Source organism: Sciurus vulgaris (assembly GCF_902686455.1).
Source record: "Sciurus vulgaris genome assembly, chromosome: 18".
Taxonomy (NCBI): domain Eukaryota; kingdom Metazoa; phylum Chordata; class Mammalia; order Rodentia; family Sciuridae; genus Sciurus; species Sciurus vulgaris.
In genome coordinates this window covers 7779206-7795915 of record NC_136479.1, presented here as the reverse complement: position 1 = coordinate 7795915, position 16710 = coordinate 7779206, and the positions used below count along the sequence as shown (strand labels likewise).

Sequence of the window (16710 nt, the reverse complement as noted above, 5' to 3'; positions counted from 1 at the left end):
TTTAGGCCAGGACGGATTTAACTCTCCTGATGGTTCTGAGATGTCGCCCGGCACATGGGGACATCCTCCGCACCGCTGAGGACTCCAGCCCTGGCCAGGTGAGAACCTGCTCCTGTCCACTCAGTAGGTGGCCTCTGATGGCCCACCACATGCCCACGCTGTGTGGGGGTGGGTGAGGACTCCCGTGCCCCTGCTCCTGGGAGCCCACCCTCCCACAAAGCAGGGCAGGAGCCTGTGTGGCAGGGGGAGAGGGCAGCGCCGTGTGGCCGGGGAGACGGACTCTGCTTGGTTTGGAGGATCCGAGATGCTCGTGCTTGGGGAGAAAGAGCTTTATGTTTGCTGAGACTTGGTGATTTCACTGGATTCATTTTCATCGCAAAATATCAATGTAATATTCTAAAACAATATGCGGGGAAACTGAGCGTTGGACGCCCTCGTGACTCTTAACGCAGGTAACTCGGGCATCTACCGCGGGCACGTGCGGAATTGTGTGTTGCCCCACCCTGATCCTCACGCTGTCTGCCAAGGTCACACCTCACACCTTTAACCTTTGGCGGTCTGGATCTGCTCACTGTGCCTGCAGTTTGACGGAGAACGTCCTACAGAGTGGAGTCACATGGTGGGTGGCCTTTGGGGACAGACAGCCTCAGCGGTTCGCCGGGGCGCTGTTTCCGTGGCTTATTGCTTTGCTTCACTTCCAGTATTCTGTGGCAGGCGCACGCCAGCAACGCCACTCTTCGGCATTTGACCTGAAGAAATTAAATCTGAAACCCAGATTATAGCCTCTCTATTCATAATTGCCCCAGATTGTAAAAATTCCATGTCCTCCAGTGGACGATCAGATAAACAAGACTTTGCAACTAAGTGATAGAAAACAAATTTTCATTAACTTAAATTAAAAAAAAAAAAAAAAAGAACAAAATCCAAAAGGGTCCACTGTTTCATTCAGCTAGAAAGGACCTGGTGAACTTGCTGTGTCTAGGATTGAACCCAGGGTCTTCTCCCATTCTAGGCAAGGACTTACCACTCAGCCACATCCCCTGAGTGGGACAGGATCTCACTAAATTTCCCAGGATGACCTCAGATTCATGATCCTCCTGCCTCAGCCTCCTGGGCAGCCGGGATTATGGCTGTGCTCCACTGTACCCAGCTAAGATAGGTGTGCACTTGGAGATTTCTCCGTTTTCCCTTCTTAACTGCAGAAGGACAGTAATACCTTTAAGCTGCAGGAGGTGCTCAGATTCCTAGAGAAAGAATCTGATTGGCTGGACTGGAGTGATGTGCCCACCCCTGAGCCAATCACTGTGGCTGGTGGGAGGAGAGGGTCTATTGTCCAGAAACAGAAGAGTCCCACAACAGCAGCTGTTCCCGCTCTCCAGTGGAGGCAGGTGCAGGAACAAAAGACGAGAGTGGCAATCACAAGACTGTCGCAGGACATCACGAGCTGTTTTGTTTTCTCCAAAGCATACAGAACTGTTTTAGGAAATGAGGTTGGAAAAAGCAAAGTAAGGCTGGATCCGGAGCCTAGAAGTTTAGGTTTGGACCATGGGGAGCCTTTCAGGCTTTTGAGAAGGGTCGCAGATGATCAGGGCTGAGGTTCAGGAACGTTTATGTGGCCGGGGCTCCGCATGAGTGTGGCAGATGGAGGCCAGGTAGTCTGCAGACCAGTGAAGGCGTCATCGCAGTCCAGGTAGGACAGCAGGGACTGTTGCTCAGGCGGAGCGGGAGCAAGCCACGGGAATGAACTCCACTGACCTTATCTCCAGATCCGCTCTTCTCTCTGCGACACCGTGTTCCCAGAGTTCAAAGCACTGGGTTGTGCACTCTTGTCTTCAGGGAGTCTATGTTCTGAGCAGAGGTGGTGAAATTGGGCAGGCTATGAACTGGAGACACCCTTCACGCCATCTTCACCAAAGATTTGCATTTCATTTGCATAACTCTTCAGGCAGGTGATAGCAAAGGGTCTTAAGAGGAGGGGTCTTTTAAAAAATTCACTCCAAGTGGTTGGGACTCACTTGGGTGATGAAGGCACGCCTTCTGGTAGGAACGTGCCCCAGGAGGGTCAAGCATTGGAAGAGGAGGTGCCTGCCTGGAAGGAGCCAGGCAGAGCTTCATGCTGTTGGAGAGGATCTTGGAGGGGGGCCGGCAGGCATGCCGTGGGAGGTGAAAGAAGTTTCGGTAGCAGGAAATACTGTGGACAGACGTGGTGGCCTGGCTGGTGGTCCCCTCTCGGTCTTGTGCTCGGTGTGAAGTGGAAGATCCTGGTCCTGAGGTGAGCTTTGTGAGTAAAGCCGTCATAGTTGGACACGCGATGCTCAACAGCATGGTGCCAGATCACTGGGAAGGATGGAAGGGAAGACCCAACCTTTGCTCCTGGTGGGACCAAAATGTGGGTGTGCCACCCTGAGAGAACAGTCGGAGGCTGTATGTGGCCCAGGACTGTCCCTGGAGGGGCGGATTAAGAAGAACAGAGAGGAGCAAAGCGTATCGGGAAGGACCGCATGGCAGAAAAGGAGATTGAAGCCGGCCTTGCCACAGATAAAAAAGTACTAGGTTTAGGATGAGAGCGAGGTGGGACGGCATTCTGGGTGGGATCACAGCATCTACTGTGAGGTGGAGACGGGACCAAATGACTGTTGATTCAGCTGCAGGGAGGAGATCGGGAGATGGCATATTGCGGAGCTGGGAGGAAGCAAAGGCAGGAGAGGCACCACTCCTGCCCTCTTCAGAGAAGGTCCACCAGTAGGGAGGCCAAGTGGAGCTGCTGTAGCTTAATTCAAAGGCTGAAGACCCAAAAGATTTTGGTTCAAGTAGTCATTCCACTGCTTAAACCGGCTAGGATAAATTTCATTTTACAATGGCAGAAAGTCCAAAACATATACGTGGCTGAAATAAGAGAGGCATTGAATTCTGTCTCATGCAAAAGAAGCCCAGTGGCGGTCTAGGACTGGTCCAGTATTCCGTGGTGTCAGGGACTCAGGCTCCTCTTACCTGTGACTGCCGCCTCAGCCAGTGGCTTCCCCTTCTTGGTCCAAAATGGCTGAGTGCTCTAGCCATTACGTCTGCATTGCAGCCAGAAAGAGGAACAAAGATGGGCTTACCCCTCTTTCTAAGTTGTTTCCTATAAGTTATAAAGTTCCTGTCTTCTGTCTTCCTACTGATGAGAATATAGTGATATGGCCATGCCTAGCGACTAAGGAGGCCGGGAACTAGAAGCTTGATTATTGAAGGCTCTGTGCCCATCTAAAAATGAGGGTTTCCATCACTAAAGCAGAGGAGGAGAGAGGATATGGACGGACATCGGGAAGTCTCCAGTCTTCTGTATGGCCTTTAACACCATTATGAAACCCTATGAACCCCTGTTTTCTCTGTAAAATGGGAAAATCCACACTTAATTCTTCAAATGAGAATTCAGGTAACATATGGAGAATATCCGGAGCAACCTTTAACACACAGCAGAGATGGGCAAGGTCCTGGGTCTCCTGACTTAAGGACCAGGGTTCAATTCAAATACCTTAGTTACTTTCTGTTTTGTTTGTTTAGTTGATGAATGTAAATGGTTCTTCCAAATAACATCTTATAAGGAAGTACACTGTGTCAAAGACTTAAGAAGTGGTGGCATCCTAGAATCCCATTGGCCTATGACCCCGTCCTTCCCTCTGCGCCTCTGTGTGAGTCCTTCAGGTTACTAGGGATCCACAGAAGACAGTGAGGAGCAGCAGCAACCCCAAACCAGAGAACCGAGATTTTCATCCATTCAGTGAACGAACGTGCACCGAGCATCTACTCGGGCCAGACACTGGTGTCGGTTCCCTGCTGGACACAGAGCTGCCGACCATGCAAAGATCCCACGGTTGTGGCTCCTGGGTTCCAGGAGCGATCCGAGAAATTCCTGGATAAGATCCAACCTGAAATCGGTGTCCGTGGATCCGTGCTGTCTCATCTCATTCTGTTCAAGTTTTTGTGGGAGAAGAAAGCAACAGCCTTGCACCTCTTGCCCTTTTGAACAGTTGGGCACATAGGCACAGATGACCGAGGGAGCTACCAACTCTGTCCTGTTACCACACTTTTCTGCTTTCCTGCATTAGGAGCTCGTGAATGAGCTACTTCCATGATTCATGCCAACCGGTTCCAAACGGCTGGTGAGGCACAACCACTAGGGGCCAATGGTGTGTATCCAGTACTACTTAATAGGGTCCTAATCACTACCTGGAATGTCCAGATTCCTTCCAGAACGCCCACAGACAGAGACCAGCAGCAGAGTGGAACTGAAGGATCCACCTCAAGATGGCTGCTGGGTCTTCCAGGACCACCCAGTAAGGAAGACGCTAAAACCAAACGACCGTCTCCTCAAACCGCCTCTTTGCAGCTGGCCCCCTGGAAATGAGAGCTGGCTGAGGAAGCCCCGAGACGGGTCTGCTGGCCATTTGTTCGTTTATTCATGAATGCATGTAAGCTCTGGCTGCAGGACATGCTCCCTGGCCGTCTTTGAGTTGCACTGATCAGAACAGACTGAGCTTTTCACCTTCCTGGGGTTGTCCACCTCTGACTCTGTTTTTAATATTCAGTATTGCTCAGCCAAGTCAAAAACATTATTTTTTTTTAATTGGCCATAACAGAATTTGTGTTTGAAGAGCAAACAGTATTTGTCTCTCTCTCTCTCTCCTTCTCCTTTTTTAACCCATTTTCTTTGTGCCATGCGTCATTTCTGAGCCCGTGGTGGGTGATACTGGCCAGGGCTGTGCAGGTGGGTATCCTGGAGTTACTCAGTCTCTGTCCTGACATTTCTGGGCTCGCTGTTGGCCTCTGGTGGTTGTTCAGGGGGAACAGGAAACCACCAATGAGCATACGGAATTGAGCACAGGAAAGTACACCCAGCAGTAATGGCAGAGCAGAGATGGTTCAAGGTGCCTGCTGGGCATTGGAGAAGGGGACACGCACCGGGAAGGTGGGGCAGGGGGCGGCTGAAAATGGGGGGAGGTAGAATGCGGTTGCTCTGAGCAGGACAGAGGGCTCCTTCGCACGTGAGCGGGTGCGTGCTGGGATGGCCCCCAGGGCCCTGCCCTCGCCAGGCATGCGCAGCCCAGGAAGGGAGGAGCTGATGGACAGATGTCAGCGTGGAAGGGGTTTCGGACCACCAGGAGAGATGGAAAGGGCACCACCACCGCCCCCCAAAAGAAGAAAATAAAGAGAAATGAGAATGCCTGGAGAATTGAGAAGAGATTGAAGAAAATAGTGACTATTTTCACAAATGTAAAAATCAAATGCCAAGTGAAAAAAGGGTGACCCCTAAGGCCACCAGAGGAGGCGTTGAAGGAGAATGTGACTCAGGAAATGGCCTCGGGAGCTGGGGACCTGGCAAAGCAGATGGAACAGGAACCGAAAATTGAGAAACACTAAATGAGTTAGGGTGGCATTTATGAGACAGTAAGAGAATTAAAGTCTAAAAGGAACGAGCGAATAATAAATACGTCTAGAGAACACTTCAAATAATCAGATTTTGGAAGTTAAAGGAGACTTACCACCGTTAAGGCAAAAGAGATAAAATAGAAATCTGCAAGTGGGAGACCTGTTGCGTGATAGCTGAAGGGGCTTGTGCAGCCTGAACGGCTGGCAGGGGACAGAGGGACCCCGGAGACGGTTACGGGAGATCGCCAGGAGAAGCAGTCGCGATCATGGTAGAGTGTTAGAAAACAGGACCGGCTGGCGAACAGCGGCACTACGTGGAGATGCATGCCAACGTTCACCACTAGTTATTAGACGACAGCTGTATACCACGCATCGTGCTGGGCACTCTGCACTGTTGAGTTAGGTTAAGTCACGTGAAAACGCTGTGGCTGGTTCACACGGTTTAACCTAACCCAGTTTTGCAAAGAAGGAGGTGGAGGGTCAGGGGATGCTAAGGTCGCTGCCCACGGTGACATAGCTGGAGAGTGGCCACATCCGTTCCCTCCCCTCTGTGTTGTGAAAGCTCAGCAGCCCGGGAAAGGTGCTTCAGACTCTTACCTAGTCCACATGAGGGTACTGGGCACCAGCCCTGTCCCAGCACTCTGTACACTAGAAGCCCTGCCCTCAGCAAGGCGGGCGATGCATACAGTCTACCCGTTAAAGAACAAAGGAAGAGTCAGAACAGCTGTCCATGAACATGTAGCAGGAACCACATGCCACTTAAATGTTCCGGTAGCGCATGAAAACGTCAAGGGAAACAGATGACATTAATTTTAATGAACTATTTTATGTAATTCAACAGCTTCTAAAATATTTCAACATGCAATCCATATAAACCTACTCATGAGATCTTTTGTGCTGTCTTTTTAACAGAAATTCTTCAAAACCCAGTGTGTATTTTATACTTACTCCACCTCTTGATTCAGACTAACCTCATTGCAGACACTCAAGAGCTGCCTGCGATGGTGCTACCGTATTAGTGCAGGTTCAGAGAGAACTTAGCAGTTCTGATCCAATTTTTTTTCAGGCACTACATAGAGAATACAGCCTGCCTGTCTTCCATTGTTATCTCTGATCACTTTCAGCCAAGATGCACAAAATATGGCACATGAAATGTAAGCAGTAGGGAGATGTTTATTTCCCCTGAACATCAGCCCCACCACCCAAGACCGCAGATGGAAAAAGAAACTTGTACATGCACACATCGCATGCATTGATGTATTTTCTGGATTAATGTTGTGCATGGCACTTTACCATCAGTGGCTGATAACAACCAGAAGTGAATCTTTGCAAATCATCCAAGTCACCTTCTACATTTTACCAGTATGCTTTCATGTCTTGGTTGGAAATATTGAAGATGTAATTTGAAACTGAGCAGTGGCTAGAATTTCTGGTATTTTATCTGATCACTAAAGTTTATGATCAGTTTTCAAGAGAAAAGCAAAACAGAGATAAGATTATATTGTTTAATACAACAGCACAGCAGGTATTAATGGGGACCAGGCAACGGGCATAGAATGCTATTTCCCTAGGTAAAAAATTTTACTCTGGAGCAAGTTTAAATGGGAAGAAAGCCCAAGGAAATATGGATTGTCCTTCCTAGAAATTGGAAGGGGGAATTGAAGGTAATAGGTATTTGCTTCCTGCCAACTTCATAATGAAATTACTGTTCAGCAGAAATTTCTGTTAGTTTTTTTTTTTTTTTTTTTCCCCCAAGGGACCGAAGACTCCAAATAGATGAAAAGGGACAATGTTAACATTGAGTGTATAGAGTCATTGGTCCAGAATATTAAATATTAAAGGAACTCAGAACACTCTGTAGCATAAGGATTTCTTTATAATCGTTTTTATGTAATCTGAAGAAGACTGATTGAATCCAAATGATCACCCTAATAATTCCATCTGATTTCACTGGGAAATGAAAGAAAAGGGAATAAGTAAGGAAATCAAAGGTGGAGATTTAAGTCATTTAAATGGGCTAATCCAAAGAAAGATGCTCACCAGTACATGCTGGCTTCTTGAGTACAACAATGACTGACATTGAGTCCCTGCACATAACCCGTGAGTGGCTGTCCCCAGGGCCAGATGTCTATGTCAAAAAGCAAAACATTTGCTCCCTGGTCTACTGTCTTAGTCAGTTTTCCATCACTATCACAAGTAACCTGAGGCAATCAACTTACAAAGAGCGAAGGTTTATTTCAGCTCACAGTTTTGAAGATTCCAGTCCATGATTGGCAGGACCATTGCTTTCAGGCCTGTGGTGGGGCTGCACACAATGGAGGGAGCACGTGGAGTAACAATGACACTTACCTTGTGGCCACAAAGTGAAAAAGAGAGAGGGAAAGACGGGCTCCCCTACCCTCTTCCAGGGCTTGCCCCCAGTTGTCTAAAGACCTTCCACTAGCCCCTACCTCTTAAAGGTTCCACCACCTTCCAGTAGCACCACCCTGCAGACCAAGCCTTTGAGGAATGTTCAAGATGCAAACTATAGCATCTACCTCTTCTAGACAGATAACCACCTGGCTATTTCTCGACTTCTTGATCCTTTCCTAAACCTTGTTAGTTTTTACACACATTTGGGGCATTAGGAAGATTCAACTTGAGCTCCATTTACCCCCAAGTGTTGGATCTTTGAAACCTGGCTTGAGAGCTCATTGGATTCAATAAGAAACACCACAATGCGTTGGCCATCCTAATGATGAATTTGGGGCAGGAGGTCCAGAGAGTGACCTATTTTCTACTAGTTCAGGTAAAGAGTGGTGGTCATTGTCTGCCATTTTTATGCTGAAATTCTATGAGCTGTGTGTCCCTCTGGAGTTGTTTGCCCATCTGCACAGTCTCTTTACTCCAACTGATGCTTCCCTTGACCTTTTCTTGCCTGAATCACTGCAAAGTTCCATTCGTTCATCTGCTGTCTCTTTGCAAGCCTCCACCCCTGTGAACTCAGCATGGAGTGTGCACCTCTTGACTGATGTGACCCTTATTTATCTGACTCCTGCCTCTGCCTCTAGCTTCTGCTCCCAAGTTATTTCCTCCATATCCATTTCCTCCATATCGTTTTGAACTGGGTTGAACTCACTGAACCCAACATGAAGTCTGAGGGTCCCCTGCCTTTGACTTTGTGGTTTTCTTTGTGCACTGTGTCTTTCTCTTTACCATTTCCATCCATCCCAACTCTTACTTATCCTTACTTTCTGATATAACCCACACATTTTCCATTTTGTTTCCCAATTCCAGCCCCAGAGTCACCATAGAATTGGCCACGCCTTTCCCTGTGCTCTTCGCCACCCTAGTAAACACCTTTATTTTTATACCTGCTATTCTATCTTTTGCAGTTATTTGTGTCCCTCTCCCCAGCCTTGAAAACCATATGGTTATTTTTGTATTATTTTCCTAGTGAAGGTTTTGACACAGGGTATGGCCCATGGTAGGTTCTCAAACATGTCTCTTGAATGGAAGGATGGATGAATGTACTGATGGACAGGTGGATGGATGAATGTATAAACAAATGGGCACACACATTGATGAATGGAGGGAGCTTCCAGTGTCAGTCTGTCGATGTACTCAGCCACTGAGCATTAACTGGGACACTATTCTATGCCAGACAATGTGACAAGGCCAAAAGTAACCCAGAGTGACAAACTAAAATGTCAATACCAGTCTAATTTAGGTCTCAGTTAGTTACTTGGAAAGCTGGAGATACTGAGGAAGTTGACCAAAGTTCAGTTTTTCTCTAAGTCCCCAATCTATGCAGCTATCTTCTCAAGAACCTCAGTGATGGACCTGGAGAACATCCTGCTAAGTGAAATAAGCCAGACTCAGAAAGTCAAGGGTCCAGTGTTGTTTCTCAAACATGGGAGCTAGAGAGTGTGGGGGAAGAATGAATAAGAAGGGATGGCCTCACAAAAATAGAGGGGATGCAACAGAGTAGAGGAAGGGGATCAAGGCAGAGAGTGTGGGGACATCCTGGGAATGGCATCTGCCAAATTATGCTCTGCTCATTATGAATATGCCATGCTGAATCCTGCTTATGAATATAATTACAATCACTAATTAAAATAATACTAATAACTATAACAACAATAATAATTATAATTGAAAGGAGATAGTAGAGTAGAGCGAGCAGCTCAGGCAGGAAGAAGGAAGGTACTGGGAATGAGGTTGAGAAAACTGTGTTTTGTACATGCACAAATAGGGCATAATGATTCCCACTGTTAGGTGGTATTATAATATATTATTATAATGAACCAATTTTTTCAAAAGGACCTTGATAAGGGGCCGTGAAGTGGAAGGCTCCTCAGATGTACCTATCTGCACCATGTCCATTTAGCACGTCACACACCAGCGGACAACCAAGAAGCATCAAAGAAGAAGAAACAAAAAAAAAGAGTATTTTTTGATTGTGTTGATAATGGATAGTGTTTAAGCCACTCACAAAAGTGCTGAAGTTCTCTTCCAGCTCGGGGTGGCCACTCACTTCCACTTCTCTTGGCAGTGACTCTGAGTGCATCACTCATCCTCTGAATCCTCTCTTTCAGGGTCCCCATGGCCTCCCAACCAAACCCAGGCACATTAACCTGCCATCCAAGGTCCCACAAGATCTGCTTCAGGGCTCCTCCCCAGACTCATCCCAGAGCACAGAGTATGACCGTCGGTCTTACCAAGCAGGTTCCTCCTCCTGCGGGCGTCACTGCCACGGATGAGACTCTGCTTAAGATGACTGCTCTCTTCAGATGCTTTCTCCTTCCTCTCCAACCTCTTCCTCTTCAGGGTTCCCCAGACCTGCTCCCCAGTCTCCCAGGTTGAGTGTCAAGCTCTCGCTCTGTGATCTTGCAATTTCTCTCGCCTCCTCTCCACCGGGGCCTGAGCAGCCTGTTAGCTGAGGTCACTGCTCATGTGTCCATGTCCTTGAGTTGTAAGAATGTGTGTGAGACAGCCGAGAGCTCGTGCTTTTTTATTTCTGTATCTACAGGACTCACCTTAAGACCCGACACATAACAGACAAATAGTAAATAGTTGTTGAGTCAAGAAAATATCTTTCTGGCAAAGGATCAGAAAGAGCCAGAGTACATCCAACAGAACGGTGGTTACTCCTGTTCTGTCTAAAACAGCAGTGCTTTATTTTTCTTTTAGTTAAAGTACTTGATTACACAGAGTTTGGAGAATAAAAGATACACAAAAGAAAATGGAAATACCTATAATCCTTCCATGCATGGACAAGCTCAGTTTTTATCCTCTTTTCTGCTTGCTTAACAGGAAATGGTGAACATTTTCTCCATGACCTCAGCTTGTCTCTGATGCATGATTCCTGATGGCCCAGAGAGTCCCCTGAATGGACTTGGTCTTCTCCCCATCTACTCACCTTGTCCTTGGAGGCCTGATTCTCTCCCAGGCAAGGCGATCAGAACCCCCTGCACCCTGGAGGACCATGGGCACACGCGTGACCGGCTTGGCCCTCTTTCTTTTCCAAATCCCTCGTACCCCCGCCGTCCTCCTTCATTTGTTTCCACTTCTTCAGCTGCTTTTGGTGGGAAGGGAATAGAGAGCAAGAACGTGCAGTGGCTTCACATGCTTTCCTCCTGGGAGGTCCTGGCAGATTCCGGGCTGCACGCTGTGCTCAGTGGGTGTCTGCCCAGTGGCCCTGCCATGTTCTGTTGCATGTCTTCAACAGCACACTTTTCTCAAGTAGCAGGCAGAGGCATGGACTCCTCTTACCCAGATTCTGGGAGATGAACCCTGACTTGGTTGCCCATCAGAGGCAAGGTGGCTCTGAGGAGTGGGAGGGCACCCAGACATCACTGTGCTGACCTAGGGTGCATGGACGTCATGGAGGGAGGTGCCTGAGTCACCCCAATGTCTCACCCAGCACAGGACCCTGATGACCAACTCCCCACTCGGTCTAGAGTGCCCCCTGCTCCCATTCTTCCTTCTCCTCCTCCCCCTCTTCTTTGGCCACCATCAGTGTCAATGACACCACTGGCTTTCACCTTGATGACATGAGCAACAGACCCCTCTCTCCACTCCAGCCCTCCTCCAACCTGTTCTCCACAGCCTTCCAGTGATCTGAGAAAAGATGATGGCATCAACCCCTCAGAACTCGGCAATGTCTTCCTATCATTTAAGACAAAGACAAACGTCACACGGCCTACGTAGCTCCACACCACCTGCCCTCACTTGCCTTCCCAGCCTCACCTAATGCTGCATTTCCCCATCTCTTTTTGCTTCGGCCTGATGGCTCCCCCAGGTCCTCACCACAGGCCCTTGGCACATGCTGTCCCTTTGCATGTCTTTGTCCTTTCTTATCTAGCTAGCACTGACTCATCCTCAGGTGGAACCATGCTTCCCAGCCTTATGTGACCTGTCACACTTCACCTGGCATGACCTTCTTTCTGTGGTAACCCTTGTCATAAGTCTGTGATTCATCAGGTAATACCTCTCCTTTCCCTTAGACTGTAGGGGCCTTGAAGTCGGGGATCACGTTTGTCTCTTTACTCACCCCCATGCAAGTAGCCTAACCCTGACAGGTATCAGATGCTCAGTAAGTACTTGCTGAATGAACAATAAGTGGATGAGATCTCATTGCTTTGCGGTTGACAACCGGGTGGTCTATGAGCGAGCAGGTTTCTTCAGGGAAACTTCTTAAAGCGTGGTAGGTATGCACTCAGATTCTCCTGGAAGATCATTTGAACCCAGATCTATGGATCTGGCAGGTCAAAAACATTCCATTCCATGTGCTAAACGGTCAATTGTTAATGCCTGTTCAGGATGGGGGATTTTGATGACCAGAGTGCCTGGTGGGTTGGCAATGCCTGTGGGTCCAGTCCTTCCATGGACGGAGGCCTCGTGGGATGCGTGGTGGCCTGTATGTTATACTCCTGGGGACATCCACTCATCTGTTTGACACCTCTTTAATTCTTCTCTAAAAATGTGTCTCTCTCTCTTCCTCTGTCTAGATTTATGGTCAATGTGACGTGGGATGGCAAAGACTTGTCCTTCACTGAGGAAGGCTACCAGGTGCACCCCAGGCTGGTGGTGATCGTGCTGAACAAAGACCGAGAGTGGGAGAAGGTGAGCATCCTCTGCGTGCCGGATGCAGGGCGGGAAGGGAGCATGGGCAGCGGAGCCACGCTGCTCCTTCCCCAGAGCGTTTCCTCCATCCCAAAGCCACCGGCAGGTCTTTCTTAGAACAAGGTAGATGGTCTGTCATGGGGTGCCATTGGAGTGCTTTCCTGGTGCACTTGAAATGACACACAGTTCTCTGTGGGATCCGTCCTGGGATCCCAGGGGGAGGATTTGGGATCATTTAAAGGCAGCCAAATTTGGTTTGCACCATTGCAGCAGCAAATGTTGACTGAACAGCGATGATCACACCAGTTTGCCTAAATCTTCTAAATGCGTCCCATTTACCATATGGCTGAACACCCTGTATTTTCATTTACTTGGTCTTTTGCTTTAAGTAAACTAATTTTCAAAACTTGAATATATCACTTCTGTAAATCACTTGGGGGAGAAGGAGTTTCTGATGCTTGTGAAGCACATTTTCAAGTACACACGTATTAACGTTGGAAAAATCGGTGTGCCAAGAAATAAAAAAACATCCCGTACCCCACACGTCCTGAGTCGGAGAGGAGAGACTTCCCAGGGGACTTCCAGAGTCCTTTCACTTGCAGTGACAGCATCTGTCCCAGTTGCTCTCCTCCTCCACGATTCAGCTCTCAGATCACTTGCCACAATCTCACGTTAAGAAAGGAGCGAGGAAGGCCGAAACAGAGGCCTGTGTGTGATCGCCCCTTCTCCAACAAGCAGTGCCTGACTTCTAGACCCTTCAGCAGCTTGAGATGCATCTTCCCTCTGCACAGCAGATGGAGGCTTGAGAGGCCCTAGAGGGGAGGAAGATGCAGGGAGTGGCTGGAAGACATAATCAGGGGCGAACACTCTGCAGACAGAAGCACTGACTGAGGGGAGATGAGAACAGATTCCTAGAGTTTGGGGAAAGGAAGGAAGCATTTGGGGGGAAATTTGTATGCTGATTCCTCCAGCTACAACGTACCTACTCTTTTAAGAATGTGGACAATTCTCCAAAATGGACCATATTTTTGGAGCATGAAACAAAGCTCGATATAGTTAGAAGTACTGAAAAGATGTTGGATACAGTCTTGGATCACAGGATTAAAATAAAAATCAATCACAAAAATATATAGCTTTCCCAAAGTGAGGAAATTACTGTACATTTCTAAAGGAGAAGAAGAAATAAGAAAGACATTAGAAGATATTTTGAACAGAGCAATAACAAAAGCACAACTTGTCAGACTTTGAATAATAAAGTTGAAGAAGTGCTACGAGGGAAATTCATAGCTTTAAATGCTTCTGATAAGAAAGGGGGGAACTTGAAGTTACTGATTGAAGTTACTGTTAAGAAGCTAGAAAAAGAAAAGCAAAGCAGATCCAAATTAAGGAGAAGGAAAAAATGATGATAAATATAAGAGTAAAAATCAACAGAGTAGAACACAAGCTATAGAATAAACTCACTGAAAAGCTAGTTCTTTGAAAAATTAATAAACTTTATAATTCCTAGCAATTTGACTACACAAAAGAGAGAAAATACAGATAACTAACATTAAAATACAAGAGGGAGGCCCTAAGCAACTTAGCAAGACACTGTCTCAAAATAAAAAGAAGGGCTGGGGATGTGGCTCAGTGGTTAAGTGCCCCTGGGCTCAATCCCCAGTACCCAAAGCAAAGCAAAACAAACAAAACAACCACACACATACACAAAGAGAGGATGTGGCTATAGAAAATTACAGCTCTTGCATGATAAAAAAAAAATTAAGAAAAATTTATCCCAGCGAATTTGACAACGTCAATAAAATGGGCCAGTACCTTAAAGAAACACGATTTTTAGAAACTGAAATGATAAGCCATAAACCATCAGGATGACCTTGTATTTGCTGAAGAAATTGAATGTCTAACTAAAACTTTACCATTGGAAAAATGACAAAAGAGAAACTTCTGGCTCTGTTGGCTTCCCTTGAATTTGATCAAACACTTGAAAAAGAAGCAACACCTCTGTGCACAAAGTTTTTCAGTATGTTACTAATCATAATTCAACAGTATATTTTAAAAAGGATAATTCATTGTGCATAGGTTTACTTTAGGAATGCAGTATTGCTATAGCATTAAATAATCAATATAATTTACTGTATTAAATGAATAAAGGAGAAACTTATATGGTTATCTCAATAGATGCAGAAAACACTTGACAAAATTATGTGGCTATCTCATTAGATACGGAAAATGCATTTGACAAAATCCAATATCCGTTCATGATGAACAAGACAGATTACTTAATTTAATAAAGGGAGTCTGTGAAAATGCTATAGAGGGTATCTTATTTAATGATGCAATAATGAAAATAGATTCACAAATGTACATTCAATTGCATTTTGATGAATAGGTATGGGAACAAAGAAAAGGAAAGCCTTTTTAATAAATGGTATTGGGTCAATTGAATATCCACATAGAAAAAGAAAATTAACCTTAACTCACCACTCACACTATACAAATATACAAAAATATACAAAAGTTTACTTGAAATGCATTGCAGATTTAAATGTGAAAACTAAAATTGTAAATTTTGTAGAAAATAAGATGGGAAGATATTTTTGGGATCAGAGAGGGTCAGACATTACTTAAACAGAATGCAAAGAGCATCAGACATACAATAAAAATCATAAACTGCACTGCATCAAGATTAAAAACCTCTGCCCATCTAAAGATGGTTTTAGAAAATGAGAAAGGCAAGTGACAAATCAGAAGAAAATATCGATAATACACATATGTTCCAAAAGACACCTAACCCGAATATTTAAGAATGCCAACAAATCAATAATCAAAGAAGAAAGGGCACAATGAAAAGTGAGAGGTTGACTTAATCACCTTCCCAAAGACATTGATCAAATGGTCGGTAAATTCATGAAAACATGCCAAACCTCGTTGGTCATTGGGGACATGCAAATTAAAACCAGAGTGGGATACTACTTCATATCCATTGAGTGGCTTTCCATCTAAAGGATCGACAATATCAAGTTTAAGTGAAGCAACTCTAACGCACACACTGCTGGTGGGAATATACAATTACGACCACTGGCCGTGTTTTTGTAAATGAAACCTATATGTGATCCAGCAGCTCCGTTCCTAGTCATTAATGCCTGGAGTGTCAACGTAGGCCCCAAATGTTACACTTACAAGAATGGTCATTGTAACCTATTCATAAAAGAAAAACACCAGAGACCCCTTGAGGGTCCATTCATAAGGAAATGGGTAAATGAATAATGTCCTATTCATAAAATGGAATGCTACTGATTAATAAAAAGCAATGAACTACCAATAGGCAGGGCACGCTGGATGGATTTCCAAGTCCTTATGCTGAACAAAGTAAGACAGACAAAAAAGATCTTATTGTATGATCCCATTTATATAAAATTCAAGAAGAGGCAAAGCTTGCCTATGGGGTCAATATCAGAATAATGACTACTTCCGTTGGGGGAGCAATGGACAAGACATGGGACCCAAGGACTCATGTCTAGAGTGATGACATATGTCATATCTTGAGCATTTGTCAAAATGTGGACAGCAATGGCACAAGATCTGCTCATTTAATTGCATATAGTTTTTGTTAATTTAAAATTCTATGAATTGGGATAGTCAGCACAATTTGCTAACAATATTTTCTGCTGAGAATTCATATTTAATTCATTTGACCAATATTTATTCAGTGCCCACTGTGTACCAGACAATGTTCTTTATAAATTTTTTAAATTTTTATTTTATTTGTTCTAATTAGTTCTACATGATAGTAGAGTGCATTTTGACATACTCACTGTACACAAATGGAGGGTAACTTCTCATTCCTCTGGCTGTACATGGTGCTGAGTCACATGGGTTGTGCATGTATATACCTGTTATACATGGGTTGTAATAATAATGTCTGTCTCTTTCCACCATCCTTCCCATCCCCACCATGTCCCCCCTCGCTCCCCTCTGCACAATTCAAAGTTCCTTCATTCTTCCCTACCCACCCCCCACTATGGTTCAGCATCTGCTTGTCAAAAAAACATTCAGCCTTTGGTTTTTTGGGATTGGCTTATTTCACTTACGATGACATTCTCTAGTTCCATCCATTTACCTGCAAATGCCACACATGCATTCTTCTTTATGGCTGAGTAATATTCCATTGTGTATATGTACCACATTTTCTTTATC

The 16710-nt window shown here is 45.6% G+C and overlaps 1 protein-coding gene across 2 annotated transcripts in view; it reads left to right on the top strand.

The window, feature by feature from the left end:
* Positions 1–16710, top strand: part of GRIN2A (glutamate ionotropic receptor NMDA type subunit 2A) — a 358237-nt gene that overhangs the window by 232708 nt on the left and 108819 nt on the right. For both annotated transcript variants that reach the window (XR_013760774.1, XM_079121602.1), the window contains exon 5: positions 12402–12516. Coding sequence is in view for 1 of the 2 variants with exons in the window: in XM_079121602.1 (XP_078977728.1) it covers positions 12402–12516 (115 nt within the window). In the remaining variant the exon portion in view is untranslated. The remainder of the gene's footprint in view (positions 1–12401; positions 12517–16710) is intronic.